General features: G+C 48.9%; 1 protein-coding gene across 1 annotated transcript in view; it reads right to left on the minus strand.

The window, feature by feature from the left end:
• Nucleotides 1-19,124, minus strand: part of XYLT1 (xylosyltransferase 1) — a 304,620-nt gene that overhangs the window by 214,181 nt on the left and 71,315 nt on the right. Inside the window, exon 3 of the mRNA XM_024744361.1 lies at nucleotides 2,888-2,926. Coding sequence (XP_024600129.1) covers nucleotides 2,888-2,926 — 39 coding nt within the window. The remainder of the gene's footprint in view (nucleotides 1-2,887; nucleotides 2,927-19,124) is intronic.

A 19,124-nucleotide genomic window follows, 5' to 3' on the forward strand; every position in this document is an offset into this window, starting at 1 on the left:
CCAGCTCAGAACAGCTGCCCCGGGACAGATGCACTAAGCACTGGGCGGGGGCTGATGCAGTGAGTACTGGGGAGAGAGGAAATGCGTGGAGGGAAGGGTCCCTGGCTGGCCCAATGTCCCTGTGCAGACTGGGCCCTGGGCAAGCACGCCACTGAAGCATGATGTACGGACATGGCTCACAGTGAAATCTCAAATTCAGGCCCACCTGTGGCACTTGTGCTCCAGGATGGAGCAGGTGATGGCTTTCTTGGGAGCAAAGGGCACAGGGGGAGGAAGTTGGAACTGACCCAGGGCTCAGAGTACATCTACCACTCACCTCTGCAAGGCTGGCTCTTCCAAGCTCGGCCACATCTGCCACCTTGCTTGTGCCATATGGGTAATATTTGGGGTGCCATGTCCTGCCAGAGAACCTTTCCCTCTCATCTGACCTGCCTGCAGGCAGGTAAAGAGGATCTCATCCTGAGTCCCATGATGGGCTAAGGCCCAGCACAAAGTCAGATCTGGCCACGGGCTTGTGCCAACAGTTACAAAAAAACAACATCTGCACTTTGGTTGGGTTCTAACATCCCTTTAACATGGGAAACCAGAACTCGGGGAAAGACAACAGCATCTTACGGCTCCCCAAAGACCGAGCTCCAGAAAGCCGGCCACGTGCCACAGCTGGCTGCGTGTGGACCAGGGCTCAGGTCTCTCAGGCCGATGGATGTGACTCGGGGAGAGGTCACTGTGTAGGTAGGGGTGAGCTGTCACAGCCCAGAGCCAAGGCATGTGACTGTTCTTTCCCATGGAGCTTCTGAAGGGCTGGTGGGGCGAAAGATACAGCAGGGCAAAGGACAGAACCATCCAGGCTGCAGCCACTCCACCTCAGATTTGGCTTCCAGAATTCTGGGTGCAGACTATGTGCCCAGGGGTCTCCCTGAGTCTAGTAACTTTTCCTTCTGGGGAAAGACTGATAAAGAAGAGAAGGGCCAGCATTTCAAAAACCCGCCCTGGATGTTCTCTCAAAATACGTGGGGAGAGACACGTTTCCCAAAGTATGGCACACATACTTCTGAGAGGACGTTGCAGTGATTTTAGAGGGCACCCAAAGGAGCTTTTCAACTGTATTAATTTAACATTTAATGTTTTGCAACACAATGTAACTGGCACATCGAACTTGTGATTTCACCAATATTATTCTTTGAGATAGCATTTCTCAACCCTGGCCCTATTGCCATCTCAGGCATAGTAATTCTTCCTATGGGGGATCCTGTGCCTTGTAGGATATTCAGCAGCCTCTCTGGTCTCTACCTATTAGATGCCAGTAGTAAACCCCCCTCCTTCCCAGCCCGCCAAGGTGAGATAACCAAAAATGTCTTCAGACATTGCCACAAGTCCTCTGGGGCTCAAAGATAGATACCCCTGATCGGGAATCATTACCTTAGGGTAAGTCTACTTCTGAAAGTAAAATATGTTCATTTCAGGGAGAATGTGTTTCTAGGTGACTTGGCACAGGTACAATTCACATTTGCCAAACGTGGCCGAGGTGACAGGTGACTGGCCAAAGTCTGCCAAAAACCAGACCAGAGGATGGCCAAACAGAGGCTAAAAACTGGGCATTTATCCCCTCCAAGTCCCCCCGCCACTGCTCCTTCCTGCCAGCTTTGTTGTCTGGTCATCCCTGAAGCTGACATAAGTGTGTGTGGGGAGAGCGGGGGTGGGTAGTGAGAGGCCACAAGAGCCCAAAGAAACCCTGAGAATCCACTGTCCTCCCAACGTCCGGCCTTTCTGATGAAGGAAGGAGGGGCAGGGCAGAGATGCCCGCGATGAGGATGAAGAGTAGGGTGCAGCTGGTCCCAGGATGTGCAGGAGTCACCGAGAAGCCTTGAGAAGCTCAGCTACGTTCGCCTGTCTGACACGCCGTTAGCTGTGGGGCGCTGGTGGCATCCACCCTGGCTTCTCTGTTTACTGTCTGACCAGAGCTAAGGAAACCATCCATCCAAAGATACACCCCCTTCAAGTCCCGTCAGAAAAGCACTGTTGTACTGGTTTAAAAAGCTAACATTCTTGTTATACAGCAGAAACTAACACACCACTGTAAAGCAATTATACTCCCATAAAGACGTTAAAAAAAAAAAAAAGCTAACACTCACAAGCACTTAGCACATACTGATGACTTCACAGACACCCTGTCCTTTCCTCCTCACCACAGCCCTGCAGGGCAGGCGCTATCGCTGTGGTAATAATATTCCAGATGGGGAGACAGAGGCTGAGCGGTTCAGTGACCCTCAGGTCCAGAAGACACAGCTCTGGGGCTCTACCTAGGTCTGCTGGACTCACAGCTGCCCCGCTGTCCTAGCTCCCCGGAAAGCAGAAAGTAGACAGTAAGGGCCATTCCCTCCTTACGAGGCCCACTGGTCACCTGCCCCCCCGCACAGAAATGCCACCGTGATTCACATTCCTCAGAATGGCCCATCGCGCAAGCAGACACAAGCACACAACTAGCTGCCCGGGGAGAAAGTGCTCCAAACCCAAGGCATGAAAGGGCAGCCATCCCCCACTGCATGCCTCCTCTCTGTCTTCCCTCTCCCCCTGCATTCACCTCCTCGCGACTGCTGGGCGGAAGCAAAGGGCAGAAGAAAACTCAAAAGAAACAGGTCTGGTTCTTCCCACGGTGCTTTCAGAACCTGGGTACATGCATGCGTGCACACACACTCATGAACAATCAGCTGGTGTGTGTACACATGTGGGTGCACGCACATATCCCAACCGGGCAGGAGGATGGCCTTATGTGTCCGTCCAGCCTTCCTGAGTCCTGGAGCCAAGAGGATGCAGGAACGCTCCCTGGAGAGCTGGTCCGGGGACATCAGTGCAGAGAAAGTGACAAACACCACGGGAAGGTACTCACCTGGGCCTCCAGGGTGATCACAGGGCTTGGTTGTGCGGCCTGTGGGAAAAGAGGAGAAAACACACGTGAGCGGTGGGAGAAGTGTAACCTACTGCCCCAGCCATCAAGCAACCCTGCAGGGAAGCTGGCCCCCCTCTGTCGCCCCCATTCCACGTGACAGGAGGACAGCCAAGCCCGATCTCCCCCCACCACTCCTCCTCCCACACCCACAGGACGAAGGAGGCTGTAATCTTTCATTAGGGGGATACAGGGACACCCGCATGGAGATCATGCACAACCATGAAGTGTCAGCGTAAAGAAATAAGAAACAAAGGCCCCTCGCCGAGTATCTCAAAGCGTGTTCAAATCATTGATGTGAAGGAGAAGATGGGTCCGTAAGAGGATTAGAAATAAACCTGAAAGAATATAAAATCCCCATTAGGGGCAAGGCCACCACTTCGTGTCTGATCTTGGAAAGAATGAGGGAAGGACTGAGAGGAAAAGAAGAGCTTAATTCCTGGTCTGTGTGGCACATTCCAATGGGCTGGGGAAGACTCCTTTCAGGCGAGAGAAGGCCAGAGAAAGTCCCATTCATTCACTGGCTACAAAAGCCAATTGACTGGAAATGCTTGGTGGTAATGTCTCGGGTCATTAAACGTGAACTCTTGGGTGGGGGGCAGGGTGGGTACGGAGGAGGAAGGGGCAGCTGGGGAGGAGGTAATGGTTTTCAGCAAGTGGATTCCAAAGAAAACAGGAAGCTCGGCACATAAAGGCTATTTTTGTCTGGACTATGTCAGCTCTGAGCTTCATCATCTTGGATTCCTGATTCTGGGAAAGAAACCTCAAGCTGCCTCTTACAGAGAATGGGCGTGATTTTACGGCCCCTCAGTGCGAACTCAATTGGAAGCTTTGCTTTATCCGAGCAGATTTTCCAACACAGGCTTCAAGGAAGCCATGCAAATTAGCCCCAGCTCACTGGCCTCTGCTGTGAACAAGGAGATGTAGAAATCACACCCTATTTGTTTGTCTGTGAACGGCTTATTTTACGTAGCATGGTGTCCTCAAGGTTCATCCATGTTGTCACAAACGGCAGGACTTCCTTCTTGTTTGAAGGCTGAATAATATTCCTCTGTGCAGGGCTTCCCTGGTGGCGCAGCGGTTGAGAGTCCGCCTGCCGACGCAGGGGACACGGGTTCGTGCCCCGGTCCGGGAAGATCCCACATGCCGCGGAGCGGCTGGGCCCGTGAGCCATGGCTGCTGAGCCTGCGCGTCTGGAGCCTGTTTTCCACAGCGGGAAGAGGCCACAACAGTGAGAGGCCCAAGTACCACAAAAAAAAAAAAAAAAAAAAAATTCCTCTGTGTATATACATACTATGTATTTTCTTTATCCATTCACTTGTCAATGGACATATAGGTTCTTTCCATGTTTTGGCTATTACGAATTTGGCTGCCATGAACATGAGAGTACAGATTTCATGATTCCACTTATATGAGGAACCTAAAATAAACTCTCATAGAAGCAGAGAGTAGAAGGGTGGTTGGCAGGGGCTGGAGGGAGAGGGAAATGGGGAGGTGCTATTTATCGGGTACAAAAGTTTGTTCACACTAGATGAATAAGCTCCAGAGAGCTGCTGTTCGACACAGAGCCTAGAGTTAACAGACTATATTGTACGCTGAAAATTTTGCCCAGAGGGTAGATTTCATGTGAAGTGTTCTTTCCACAACTTTAAAAAAAGGAAGTGTAGAGAAAGTGGAACATCTTAAACCCCTACCCCAGGTGAACTGTCACTCATTTCTTGCTCGCTTCTCTTTGGTACCTAATTGTGATGAGCGTGGAGTCCTGACCCCAGGATCATTTTGCGTTCTGGTCTGTACTGACTTTTCCTTCAAGACGAGGGAATCCTCTCTCCCGATTCCTGTTCTAATTCCCAGCACTTCTCCAATGGTGCAGCTCAAAGACTGTTGCCAAGAGAACGTCTCACTCTAATTTTCATATTCCACCCAGGCACTGAATATTCCTCGTACTCAGGAAGAGACTGAGGGGCATTTTCTCTCCCATGTTGCAGCCTTGGCCCATAAAGGAACTTGGAGAAGTCTTAAGAGAAATACTGCAGGCCTCTGTCTTCAAACCCTTACTAGCTCCTTCTCAAGGGGAAAGCAGTGGCAACTATGACGGGGGAGAACCTTCACTGAACCACTTTTTTTCAAGTGAGGTTCATTATTTTAGCATCCCTCACGAAGCCCCCCAGCCAGCTCCTGTATCACTCATATGCAGGGAGAGTGGACCCTGTACTCCCAGTTTCCCTGTGTCAGGCAAGCATGCTGGGCAGGGCCCATGCTAGTTGCCAGGAGGCAAGGCCATCATCCTGGTCTGTGCCGGGCAGTGTGGGTCAGATCCCACCGTGCTGTTCAGTGAGTGACAGCAGGCAAGTCTGTGCTTCAGCTCAGTCTCCGTGTGTCTGTCTGTCCCTCTTTTTTTTCGGTACGCGGGCCTCTCACTGTTGTGGCCTCTCCCGTTGCGGAGCACAGGCTCCGGATGCGCAGGCTCAGCGGCCATGGCTCATGGGCGCAGCCGCTCCGCAGCATGTGGGATCTTCCCGGAGCGGGGCACGAACCCGTGTCCCCTGCACCGGCAGGCGGACTCTCAACCACTGCACCACCAGGGAAGCCCTGTCCCTCTCTTTATTCAGATCCTACCATCCAGATTTTGACTAGAAGAGAAGAAGCTGCTTCTCAGACTCAGACATTAACCTCATTTTTAAAGCCAGGTCTTTGCAAAGCATTGCACAGGGTGTTGGGTGCGTGCCCAGATTAATTAAGCTGTGCTTCACAGCCCATTTGGCTATTGTTTGGGGATTACTCTTCACTGCTCAGAATCCCACTGGATGGGGTGGGGTGGAGAGGGGAGAATGCCATCCTGAACCCCTATAAACAACTCCACTGGAAAAAACCTTCCTGGGAAACCACAGGGAACCTCTGACAACTGTGTTGACAAAACCCAGAGCCTGATCCTTGGATACAGTGTCGCACCAACTCTTTATTTGGTGTTCCAACAGAGAGGAAGACCCTCTGGGCTCAGGGTCAGGGGACTAATATTCATTAAAAAGCTTCTGAAAAACAAAAGCAAAAATGCTATCTATTTAGCATGTTAATTACCTAGCCAAGAAGAAGACAAAGTAACTCACAAATGGCCATTGGTCATTGACACTTGGGATTCACTTGCCAAGAAAACTGTGTTCCCCTCCTCTGTGCACATTTGAAATATAAGACTCTCCCTACGGTGGCTCAGTCCAGAGGATTCAAGGTATGGCAGTACCTCTGTGAGGTCTCACTTTCAGTAACATCCTCCTTAATTGGAAAGGCTAACGAAGTGGAACCAGGTCATTGATGCTGTCTGCCTAATCCATCCTGTCTGTCTAAACTGGGACTCTGGTTTACAGTAAACTCCTGTCTGTCAGAGGAAAGGCTCCCAGAGACCAAAGGGGAACTTGCAACGTGCTCGGATGCTACAGTGGAGTGCTTCTAGAATCTTAATGTGGGGACTGGGAACCAGGGAACCACCTAAGCAAGGAAAGCCCTTTCATATCATCTACTGCAATGACTACATGGAGGAAGTCAACTGGGGAACTGGGTAGGTTGAATAAGTGGCCCTCGTTTTCACCACTCCCTAGATCCACACCCTCTGGTCCTGTGATTTTGCATTTCTTTGCCAAGCGTGCTTCCTCATCCCTTGAACTTGGGCTTGCCCATTAGCAGTTATGACATAAGAGAAGCTTGAAATGCGGCTGCGTGATTGAGCATGACCTCTTGTGCTTTTGCCATCAGCACAAGAAGAATGTGCCCCAGGGAACCTGCTGGTCCAAGGAGGATGAGAGACAGTCGGGGCAGACCCCATCCAATCTGCAGCTTGAAGCTAAGCCCAGCCTAGATCAGCCAAGCCCTAGCCAACCTTCACACATGGAGAAAATATATGTTGTTCTTTCCAGTCACTGAGTTTCAGGTTGCTTTGTCATACTGCACCATTGTGGCAGAGACACTCTCCAAACATGGGCCTTGACAGAACCAAAACGTACTGTACAGACAGTCCAGCCTTGGAAACGAAATGATGCATACTCTCCCTAAGTCTGCAAACACATCCCAGGAACCAGAAATAACCAAACTGATAGCTATCATTTATTGAGGACCTACTACGTGCCAGGCTCCATGCAAGATGTACATTACACCAAGCAAAGAAATTACTCGACCATCAGGATCTTGCACTACTTATGAGTTAGCCTTCAGCCCTCTTTGCTAAATATACCAGTCCTTCTGAATTTATTTAGATGCCATTACAGCCACATTAATGGAAACCATCACTCAGAGTGCCCTTGCCCTGAGATGAAGATATTTTTCATTCTTCTGGCTTATTCTAAACTTTATCCCATGGGCATATTACTTGACCACAGTTCAGAACAGTCATGAATACTAGTAGTAGCTATTAACTTACCAAGTTACTTGTTAAGTAATGGCTAACAATTTGTTAAGTTCTTACCATGTTCCAGGCACTGGCTTAACCTCTATACATGCATCATTCCATTTACCACTGTAACAACTTTATGGTAGGTACCACCATTACTCCCATTATAGAGACGGGGAAACTGATGACCATAGAGACTGAATAACCTGTCCAAGGCTACACAGATAGTGTTGAAGCCTGGATTCAATCCCAGCGCCCCACACTCAAGAAACCTGTGCTCCACTATTTTACACTAGCTCTTATCTGAGAATATTGTCTCACCTTAGACAATGTAATCCTGCAACCTAGATAATGTCTATCTAAAGGAAGAATACAGCAAATGAAAGGTACCACCTTAACAACTACTGGAATCCTTTTCTAGTATCTGTATCTTTTTAAAAAGGTAGTGGACATGGTTGATCGAAATCAGTACATGTGTCGTGACTAAAAACAAAATGCAGTCACTGTGCCACGGCAGGAACCACGCAGAGTTAGCCAAACCCGTCCACAAATGTTTACCGTGTTCCAACTCAGCAGCTAGCACTATGCCTGGTAGGTACCCTGAGGGAGACAAAAATGAGTTTTATTAAAGGGACCCTGTGTGCCCTTCCATCCCAAAGCTGTTTAAAAAAGAGGCAAGAGCCTGATTACAGCTCCTGCAGAACTGAAACTTGTCTGCACCTCGAGTCTTGCCCATAAGACCAGGAAGCCAGGCTCAAAAACTTCCGAGCCCATCAGGGCCAAAGCCTTAATTTTAACAAGCAATTAAACCTTCATAAAGAAAGCAGAGAGGAGGAAGAATCTGTTCATTTTCATTCCAGGCATGCATCAAACATTTCTGGCCTTCCTGGTTATGCCGAGACCTGCGTAGGCCTTAGTCAATGGAAGGGGCGTTCTCCTCCTTGGCTTTGATGATATCATAAGACAGCGTATGCTCTTGCGTGTTGAGTGATGACTTCGGTGTACAGGTGAGACAATCCTGTGATTCAAGCCTTCTGAGCCAGTTTCCCCCTGAGGCCCATCGAGTCAGCATATAGACAATGGGCCCCAATAGTACAGCCTCAGCACAGACACACCCAGGACAACACTGCAGAAGGCTGGGTGGTGCTCTCCCCGGGAGCCCTCTGCTTGGCGATAGAAGGAGGAAGCTTCCACCATCCAGAGACTGGACCTTATTCTGGTCACTGTCAAACACCAGGTGCCTTGGGAAATGCAATGAGCTCTTCATGGGATCAAAAACTCAGCACCCTTGCCTGCTGGAGAAACTGGCTCACTGGAGACCACCCAGTGGAAGCTGAGTTTGGATGTCAGGCCAGAGACCTAAATGGATAAGGTCACTTGTACTGCAGCCTGGCATGGGGCAAAGAAGGTCCATTCACGGGAAAAAAAAGTGCAGGTTTGGGGTCAGCTCTGGATTCAAATCATGCATAACCACTGTTTTAGTCTGCTCAGGCTGCCGTGACAAAATACCACAGGCTACGTGGCTTACACAAGAGAAACTTATCTTCTCACAATTCTGGGAGCTAGAAGTCCAAGATCAAGACGCCAGCAGGGTTGTTTTCTTCTGAGGCCTCTTTTCTCATCTTGCAGACGGCCACCTTCTCACTGTGTCCTCACGTGGTCTCTTTCCTCTGTGCATGAACCTCTATGTGTCTCTGTGTGCCCAAATTTCCTCGTCTTACAAGGACACCAGTCAGACTGGATTAGGGTCCCCCTAAAGGCCTCATTCTAACTGAATGACTTTTTTAAAGGCCCTGTGTCTCCAAATACAATCATGTTCCCAAGTTACTGGGGTTGGCAAGTCAGCAGGTAACAACCACTTAGACTAGTGACCTCCATAGCTTCTGTGAGCTTTCCCTGTCTCATTTATACAAGGTAAACAGGTGGGTCTGTATTCTCCTACAGAGCTACTGCAAGAAAGTAAAGCATAGAGTGCATTGTCTGGCAACTTCTGTAAGCGAGAAGGAGTACTGATAACTATTACACCAGCTTAACAGGTGTAAACCTGGACTGTCTCACAGGAACCCAGATACACAGTCACCTCCTGCCTTGAAAACAGGATACCACTGACATCACAGGTTGCCGCAAACATTAAATAAAACCCGCTATTTTAACTGTCTGGTCCCTGGGTTAAAATTAAGCTCAAAGATAACCTTCCCTTTGTTTTCTTCTTCCAGGCTTATGAAGGCTAAGACATATCCCTCCACACCCAACCCTACTCAACCACAGTTCTTCTGAACTGAGAGGTATTGCAGGTAACTGGACAGCCGTGAAATGGGTAAGTTTACCTACTTTGTTCTGAATGCTTACTTTGTGCCAAGCATGTGAACTACTTGCAACTCTGCCAAAGGAAGTCTCATGCTCCCCATTTTACAGATCAGATAACTGACGCTCCGGCAGGACAATTTGCTCTAAAACACAGATTTGATAAGGGATGGAGCCTGGACCGGCGCTCAGGTTTGTAAACTGCCAGAAACTGGTCCCTTACCCAATATCCTGGTGTTTCTAATAGCGTGAACTTACTGAATCAGGATCTCTGGGTAAGGATCCAAAGAACCTGCATTTTTATTAGATACTCTTGGGCAAGTCTTACGCAGGCCGAAACCTGAGAACCCCTGATTATATCCCGAATAATACAAGACTGAAAGCATCCAAGGTGAGAAGGACAGTCGGTGAAAAACCAAACATTTCTATTACGACCCCAACCTCTGATAGCCAGCCAGCCACCAAGTGTCTAACGCATGCTTAGGACTCTGGTGCTTGTGCTCTGCGCCCCCAAGAAACTTCATCATGGGTGTGTCTTAGCCCATTCGGGCTTCTCTGACAGAAGGCCACAGACTGAGTGGATTATAAACAACAGAAATTTATTTCGCACAGTTCTGGAGTCTGAGAGTCCAAGGTTAAGGTGCTAGCAGATTTGGTGTCTGGTGAGAGCTTCCTGATTCACAGATGGCTGTCTTTTTGCTGTGGCCTCACATGGCAGAAGATTCGAGGAAGCTTTTTGGGGTCTCTTTTATAAGGGCACTAATCCCTTTCATGGGGGCTCTTCCCTCATGACCTAATCGCCTCCCAAAGGCCCCACCTCCTAATACCATCCCACTGGGAGTTAGAATTTCAACATATGAATTTTGGGGGGGACACACACATTCAGTCTCTAGCAGGGTGGCTTCCACCCCTTCCTTTCTCCCCACTTAAATGGTGACGGTATCCCTCCTGCCCCAGAAACCCTGTCATCAACCCTCCTCCCTCCACCATTCCCTCCCCAGGGGTGTGTGACCCCTTCTCAGCTCCTTCTCAAGATCTGGTCACGGCCATGAGGGTGCTCACACAATGGGGCTTTCTGTCTAGACGTCCCTGTGGGATGTCACAGCGAGCTTATCTCGCACGGCCATGGCTCCTGAGATGAAGGCGGGGCACGTGTATGGCAGGCGGCACTGGGAGACCAGGGAGAAATGCCAAGGACACAGACCGCCCTTGTTCTCTGAGAAAGGCTGCACTTGGAATGTGAAGCTGGCCAGCACCACACAGACTCACCTTGTTAGAAAATGCAAACTCACCTTCAAATAGGACTCAGGGGAGAAAGCAGAAACCCCACAATGAGGGCAAGGGGACTCTCACTGCTTCAGAGAGATGGTGATAGATGTGGTTAGCACCTTAAAATGGGGTGGAATTTCCTCGCTCTGTCTGTCTCTTTTGTCTCAAAGGTTTTAAAAGTTTAGAGCCCTCTTTGCTCTTCTGCACTCCCTCCACATTTTTTAGTCCAGACCCCAGAAATGAGCAACAGAGCCTCAAAATGAAGCTCCAGCCCTTGGAGCTGGTAGTTGACCATCCCCAGCCTGGGAAGATAGGAGAAACCACAGACTCACAGAAATTCGGCCGAGATTTTTGTGTTTCTCAGCTCGGTGTGTGTATCTTTGAGCACAGACGGTCACCAAAAATCTAAACCATCACATGTAACACTTTGTTCTGTGTGTGCCTACAGAGGTTTTGTAATTCTTTACAAAGTACACAGAATGACAGTTCTCAGAACTACAAGGTTTTGAACACACCTACCTGAGACACTGGACATGTATTTCTGCCAGAAAGCACAGCTCTCGGCCGCATGGCTGCTGCCTGGCAAACAACTGTATCGTCACCTCCCCCTTAATCACGCAGTTATCCTAGGGTCACACGGCTGATCGATAAGACAATGATTAGAATAGTAGCTAACACTGGGTTCATATGGATCACAAGACATTAGTTTAAGTGGGTTGTAAGAACCTTCTCATTGAAACCTCACAGCAACTCTTAGATTATTAATAGGTATCATCAGTAGATATTAATAGCCCCAATTTACAGATGGTGTAACTGAGGCTCAGAGGGAAAGTAATTTGCTCAAAGCCATTCATTACTAAGTAGCAGAGACAGGATTTGGACCAGGACAGCCTAATTCCTGAGGCTGCGCTTTTGGACCACTAAATTACAGTTTTCCAGTGGGACAACCAGATGGTAAATCGTAATCACTAAACCACAGTTCATAGTTTTGTGAGTTGCTGGCACTAGGAAGCCTTATGGAGCAGGGGATTGGATCACATGGTATTAGGAAATACCTGATCTTCCCATTTCCTTGTTGTGGATCTTCAGCTAATTATTTAACTTATAATAATAACAATATAATAACCATCTCGACAGTCACTGTAAAGACTGACTGAGATGGTGTATCAGAGCCTTGCTCAGTCCTGGTGTTGAGTAGGCAAGCCACAAATGTTAGTTCCTCTTGGAGGACAATTACTGTCACTTTACAGAGTTCTGTTTTTCACAGCTCAAAGGCATTTCAGACCAGAAGGAAGGCATGCCTGCCACACACCAAGAAAAAACTGAGGAACGCAGGACAAGAGGTTCTGGTAGCCCGTCCAGGGCTCTAGGTCCTTCTGAGGCTGGCCACCTGGCCTCGGCCTGTACACAAGCCTTCCCGAAGCTCAGAACACAAGCCGCATCTCCAGCTCAGCCCAGTAATTACCTTTTCCCAGGCACAGGCCGCACGGCACCTACCAATTTGGCACCCACTTGCTGTGGTTGCCAAGATGGCGTGTGGCCCAACCGCAACCAATGCCTCCAGGTGTCCTGTAGACACTGTCCAGAGTTCCAAAGACACTGTGCTCTGCTCTACAGCTCCTGGTACTGCTCAGTGGGTTTTCTGTTCCACGGGGATCTAGTTTAAAGATCTGAGCCCCAGAGTCTAAGACTGTGAATGCTGGAAAGGTACTTACGTAGGGTAGGTAAGCAGCACCTTCTCTATAGGATGCCCAAGGTGGATATTACTAAGCAATGACTTGGCCTCAAATTTTCAACACGGCTCTATGAGCAGACACTACCAGTAGATTCCTGCTTTCCAGTGAGATGAAACACATTTCTTGCCCTGACCTGAATCAAACCCATCATTTTCTGGTGAGGCATACGAGATCCAAAATGGGAAGTGGATTTCCTAATGGCCACACACCACTTATAGCAAAACCCAGTCTAGAATCCAAGTTTCTTGATAGAAAATCCTGGGTTCATCCTTTTTTGCCGAAATAAATGTCTATGTGTGTCCTTGCCCGGCCCCCCACCCACCTTTTCTTCATTTCTTCTTCTTCAGCTCCTCACCAGAGCCTCTAACTAGGACATCTTTAGTTCAAAAGATAGCGTATCCCAGCTCTGGGAAAACTGTGATCCAGCAGTGCTTTATGTCTGGAATGTTTCCAAGAGGTGCACACAGAACTGCTGATTCAAACTGGGGGAAAATGGATCCCAGGATGTGGGCACATGGTGACGGAGTGGAGAGCTCTACAGCGGGTACAGGGGGCGCATCCCCCGCTCCAGGCTGTGCCTCGGAACAGGGGAGCCTCCTTCCTGGGCTGGAAGAGAGATGGCTGACAGGTGGGCCTACAGGAGACAGATGGGCAGAGGCTTCCTACAAGTGAGAGTCAGGCTCAATGTCAGGAGGTTTCAAAGAGGTGAGACCTGGGGGAATTGAGTGCCCCCTTCCTGCCTCCCCAGCCTTTTCCTGTATTTCTTAATGCTCATGATGGCAATGAGGATGAAGACGACGGGACGGGTGACAATGGCCATTAGGATAGCTTTCATTTAAGTCTTTATGAAGCACCCTGTTTAGCAATTTCTATGCATTATTTCAGTAAATCCTTATTTTACCCTCACGGGGTGGCTACAGGATGGCCATAGAGTCTGGAAACACAGATGATTTTATTTTATGCTCTTACCATTGGGAGGTGCTCCTGATGACATTATATGTTTGCTTCTGTCTCCAGACTATGGATTTCCTGTAGTATTCCTAATTTAGAGAGGCTCAGAAAGACTTGCCCAAAAGCCAGAGCCAGGCCCATTTAACCTTCATATCTTCTACGTTAAAAAAACAAAGTTACCAAAATACGTGGATGTGGTATGGTCTGACCTACATAGTGTACAATATCATTTAAAAAAAACCTAGTTGCCAACATTTAAAAATGGGGTGATTTCACAATACCCAGACTTCTGGCTTTTCTTAAATGTCAGAAGATCCAGCCAAGTAGGTGTGCAGGCTGGCATGGCTGCAGCTGGAGCTGAGTAGCTGCTACCTTTTTTTTTTTTCATTAATTAATTTTTTATTTTTGGCTGCGTTGGGTCTTCGTTGCTGCATGTGGGGTTTCTTTAGTTGTGGTAAGCGGGGGCTACTCTTTGTTGCGGTGCACAGGCTTCTCATTGCGGTGGCTTCTCTTGTTGCGGAGCTCGGGCTCTAGGCACGCGGGCTTCAGTAGTTGTGGCACGTGGGCTTCAGTAGTTGTGGCTCGCGGGCTCTAGAGTGCAGGCTCAGTAGTTGTGGCGCACGGGCTTAGCTGCTCCGCGGCATGTGGGATCTTCCCGGGCCAGGGCTTGAACCCATGTCCCCTGCACTGGCAGGCGGGTTCTTAACCACTGCTGCTACCCCCTGAAGATGGGTACACACCCTCCTCTTGGCTACAGCCCCTACCCCGCCCACCTGGGCTGGCCCCAGAAGCATCTGAGTTTATGACCTCCCACCTCTTAACTACCATACTTTATTTCTCCCACCAAAGGACAGTACCATTTTATCCACTGGACAACTTATTCTACCTGACTCCAGGCTCACCCCGGATCCCAAGAAAGAAAAGTTCAGGATGCCGAGACCTGAGAGAAGAAAGAGGAAAGCTCTAATAATGCACAGGTAAGCTGAGCACTACAGTTCATCCATTTACGAGCCTCTACCTGGAGCTCAGTGGTCTTGACTTTTCCAGGGGGTGGGGGGCATCAGGCACAGCGGGTGGCGGGCGGGGAGGCTCAGTGCAGAGTGCGGAACAGGAAGAAGTTATTAGCGCCCACTGTTTTCTTGCTTCCTGCACGGCCGCGGCGTGCAGCTGCCTGTGAACTGACTGTTTGTCCCCAGCTCTCCTGGAAGGAAGCGCTCTCATCACCCACGACAACAGAGTTGGCCCAAAGAGCCAAGAACGTGCGCGGGGGCTCCGAGCCCAGCTCTTCTTCTGTACAGGACAGCCCCAGAGCTGCCGAGACAGGAAAATGGGAAGAAAGCGCAGCCTGGCCTAGAGCATCCTGCGGGGCCCGCAGACAAAGCCCCAGCTGGGGGAAAGGGAGGAGGGGGAGGCCAGAGGAAGGGGATCCAGTGGGGCCCACCGATTCTGTACAATGAGCTCCTTTCAGCGGTGAATAGAGTACTCTCCTCGACTCGGCCTCAATGGCTTTGTTTCTGAAACGACCCATTCTACACCCAGAAAGCCAAATTTGCCAGACCCTGTGCCAAGGTCAGGAAAGAGCCTGAGATCCCCCAGCAAGCTGATAATCAGCCCCCAGGAGATGACCACTGTGCTCAGTGCTGCTCGGCTGACCCAGCATCTACAATGATCCCCTTTGATTTCTACGCTTTTCTGCACGGGGGCCCCTCACTCACACGCGTGACCTGTTGGGCATAACTGTAGGATCTCCTCAGGATAGTAAGTGCTCTTTTCTCACGAACGTCCCTGAGACATCTGTATGGAGGGAGGGGGTAGGGCAGGATGAGAAAGGATGAGACTGGAGAAGCACGATGCAAGTTCAAGTCTGCCGTCTCAAGTTGACCAAATACATGATGCAGTGGGAACTCATCGCTGACCACCCAGCAGCAGCCTCTGCTTTTTCTTTTAATAAATTTATTTATTTATGGGTGTGCTGGGTCTTTGTTGCTGTGCGCGGGCTTTCTTTAGCTGCGGCGAGCGGGGGCTACTCTTCGTTGCGGGCTTCTCATTGCGGTGGCCTCTCTCGTTGTGGAGCTCTAGGCGCTCAGGCTTCAGCAGTTTTGGCGCGCGGGCTCAGCAGTTGTGGCTCGCGGGCTCTAGAGCTCAGGCTCAGTTGTTGCGGTGCATGGGCTTAGTTGCTCCGCGGCATGTGGGATCTTCCCGGGCCAGGGCTTGAACCCGTGTTCCCTGCATTGGCAGGCAGATTCTTAACCACTGCGCCACCAGGGAAGCCCCACGCCTCTGCTTTGTAGGCTCCCTGAGAACACCATCTTTGAGGGTTTATTGCACAGGGAGCAAACAGCAAACTGGGGGCCTATGGGCAGTATTCAGCTCAGACGTGTTTTGTTCAGCCCGCATGATGTTTCCAAAAGAAGAATGCTACGTGTGATGCCAACACTTAAAGTTCAGGAGGTTTCACGTAAAACTACAAAGCTCTGGCATTTCTTTGAAAAATCAGAAGATCTTGCAACAGGAATTCATCATTTCCGTAAGGCACTGACTGTGAGCTCAGATCTGGAAAGAGGTTGTCTCTCTTAATGGGGCACGCGCCCTCCAGCTTGCCACTGACCCCCTGACATGCTTCCCTCACTAAGGCTGCCACGTGGCTGCTGTGAGCACTGACGTTTGCAATCTCTAGTAAATCAAGTCCCAAAGCTCTCAGCAGAGGCCCTGGGGTTGGAGAGAAGGATGGGATATGGACTGGTTGTAAAGCAAACTTGGCTACAAAATTCAAAATTCGACTCAGGAAATGTACACGAACATACAACCAGGAACCCTTGGTGAGGAAAAGCGTCCACGCCCACGAATAGGGGTGAGGCTCTTCTGCTCTCCTCACTCTTTGCTATACACTATTTAACAACTTGTCCTGTTTTCCAAGGCAATCTTCTCTGTGTTCATGTTTAACGAAGTCCTGGGCCTGCCACACGGACAGCACTGGGCAAATTCTTGTTGAACCAAAATCAACCGAAGCTCGAGTCGTGTTGGGTTGAAACCTAAGAGATGCATATGCTCCGAACCCAGCCCGCTTAAGAGGTGTAGGATGTTTTCCTAACTGCAAGTCAAGACAAGTCCCTTGGGAATGAAAGACTGAGCAGAAGTAGATGAGCCCAACCTACTTACTGGTTGGCGGATGTCTGAGATGACGAAGCAGAGAGGTCATCTTTATATGACACACAGTATACTTGATATACACGTTATACAGCATAAGGTCTGTTGGGAAGATATGACATGTGCTGACATCGTGAAATGAAAGTCAGTTCCCAATGTATCCAAGGATGCAAAACCTCACCAGAAACAAGGTAGCCCTCAGAGTCGGGGCAGGTGCAGCATATGCTCTCGCAGCTTTTCTAGGTCTAAAAAGGTAGACTGAGGTTTTACTGTATCTGCTTCTGCTGTATGTAGCCAAGACCACCTTCCAGCTCTGTATATGAGTGTGTGTGTATGTTTGTGTGCCTGTATGTGTGTGCACACATGCAAACATTTGTGAACATTCACATGCACGTACATGTGGTCTCTTCCATCCAAAGCCCTGCTAAAAAGCTGCAGAGGGATCTGTGGATTTTGTTTGCCCTGCGTCCCTCATTTTGGGGAATTCCCCTGAGTCACTCCACTCTTGTACTAATTTCAAATGGCCACTGGGGGCGGGGAAGCAGCATCAGGAGAGACTCCACTAGGCAGACTTCTATTTCTGAGCTGTGACACAAGCGAGAAAGAATAGAAGCGTGCAGAATTTCATTTCTGCACTTTGCACTTAGCTATAATTATTCACGCACCAAAAGGGGGAAATACTACAGTTGTTCTGATTTCATATGCTAACTGTGTTTACATGCTAACAGCATTTCTCAGGGACAATTATCTTATTACTAGTGCAGTAATCTTTTCAATCTTTCAACACCGTTTACAGCTGCCAACTTCAAAAATTAAGGCTAATTAAGACCGTGCTTTCAGCAGGTAGGGTAAACGACTCACGCATTTTAACCAATTAAAAGAAAATCAGTTTGGGGAGAAGGCGTGAAGCGGGGGTGGGCACAGTGTCAAAGGTAAAGAGAAGAGATTGTATAGCTTCCACTGATTTGAGGGCTAACATTCTGCCGACGCTAGTATTCCAGAATCCACTAGACAAGTTTCATCAATGGAGAGACCTGTAGATATCAGGACCAAGGACAGCTGGTCCTGCCCATGCAAGAAGAAAGGGGGTATTTTGCATTCAATTATTCTACTTCCATTCGTCATATTCTTCCACGTGGCTTCAGCATGGAGCAGTGGTTGAGAACACGGACTCTGGCATCGGATGACCTCTGCTCAGATGCTGGGTCAGTCAATTGCTCTGTTCAACCTTGAGCAAGTTACTTACTACCTTGGTGCCTCTGTTTCCTCCTACGTGAAATAGGGATAATAATAATGCCTACCTCCCATGCCTGTTATCAGGTGTGATTGAATTAACATTTGTAAAGCACTTAAAATAATGTCTGGTTCATAATAATCATCCAATAAGTATTTCTTTTAAAAAGCATGGGCTCTATTATAAGGCTGTAACACACATGAACAACATGTTTTCTAACTCTTTCTTGACCTCATGCATACTCACTGCATTACGAGCCATTTGAGAATGGCTAATATATAATCGCAGCTGTATTTACTGTGTCTGTTAGCAATAACTTCTCCAATTACTTGTCCTGCTATCTCGTTAGCTGCCATATAAAACCAGCACCTTAGATCATCCATCATTATTTTTCATTTTGTTTTGTTTTAAATCACAGAGAAGCAGACCTTTCCCTGAAGGGCTATTGCGGGAGCCCAGATTTACAGTCTGGTTCCTCAGAGTCCAAGCACAGCTCAGGCTGTGGCATCTGAGGAGCCCCTGAGGAGTTTCTCACAGTGCCTGGACCGCTAAATGTCACCAAGCACCTGCTGTGTGCCTGGGCTCAGCCATCCACAGCCCCATCTTTCTGAACTCACACCAGCCCTGTGAATAGGTAACATGAAGCAGGTGGCCCCGAACCCATTTATAGATAAGGAGGCTGAGGCTTTAAACAACTCTTCTATGACCACAGCTTGCTAATAAAACAGTCATAATGTGGCACAAACGATTAACAATCTCTCCTTTAACATTTTCTTAAGCTACATGTCTGAAGACGGTTACTGCTGCTCGTAGGAGAACGAATGGTAACCACCACCACCAGCCAACACACATAACGTGCCCGGCATTATTCTGAGCCACTGTCAGGTATTAACTCACTTAATCCTCACAACTACCCTGGAAGGGTGGGGCTGTTATTAGCCCCCATTTTACAGATGAGGGAACTGAGCTCAGAGAGGTTATGCAACACGCCCAAAGCACACAGCTGCAAAGTGTTAGAGTCAGAATTTGACCAGATCCAGGAGATCTGGCTCCAGACCCCCTGATCTTGAACCCTCTGCTCTGTAGTTTCTCATAATAGCTGTAAAATTCGATGACCGTCACCTTTTCAATGAACACAAAAGGCATAAAGAGACAGAGGAG

This window comes from Neophocaena asiaeorientalis, unplaced genomic scaffold, assembly GCF_003031525.2.
Source record: "Neophocaena asiaeorientalis asiaeorientalis breed wild unplaced genomic scaffold, Neophocaena_asiaeorientalis_V1.1 scaffold91, whole genome shotgun sequence".
Classification (NCBI taxonomy): domain Eukaryota; kingdom Metazoa; phylum Chordata; class Mammalia; order Artiodactyla; family Phocoenidae; genus Neophocaena; species Neophocaena asiaeorientalis.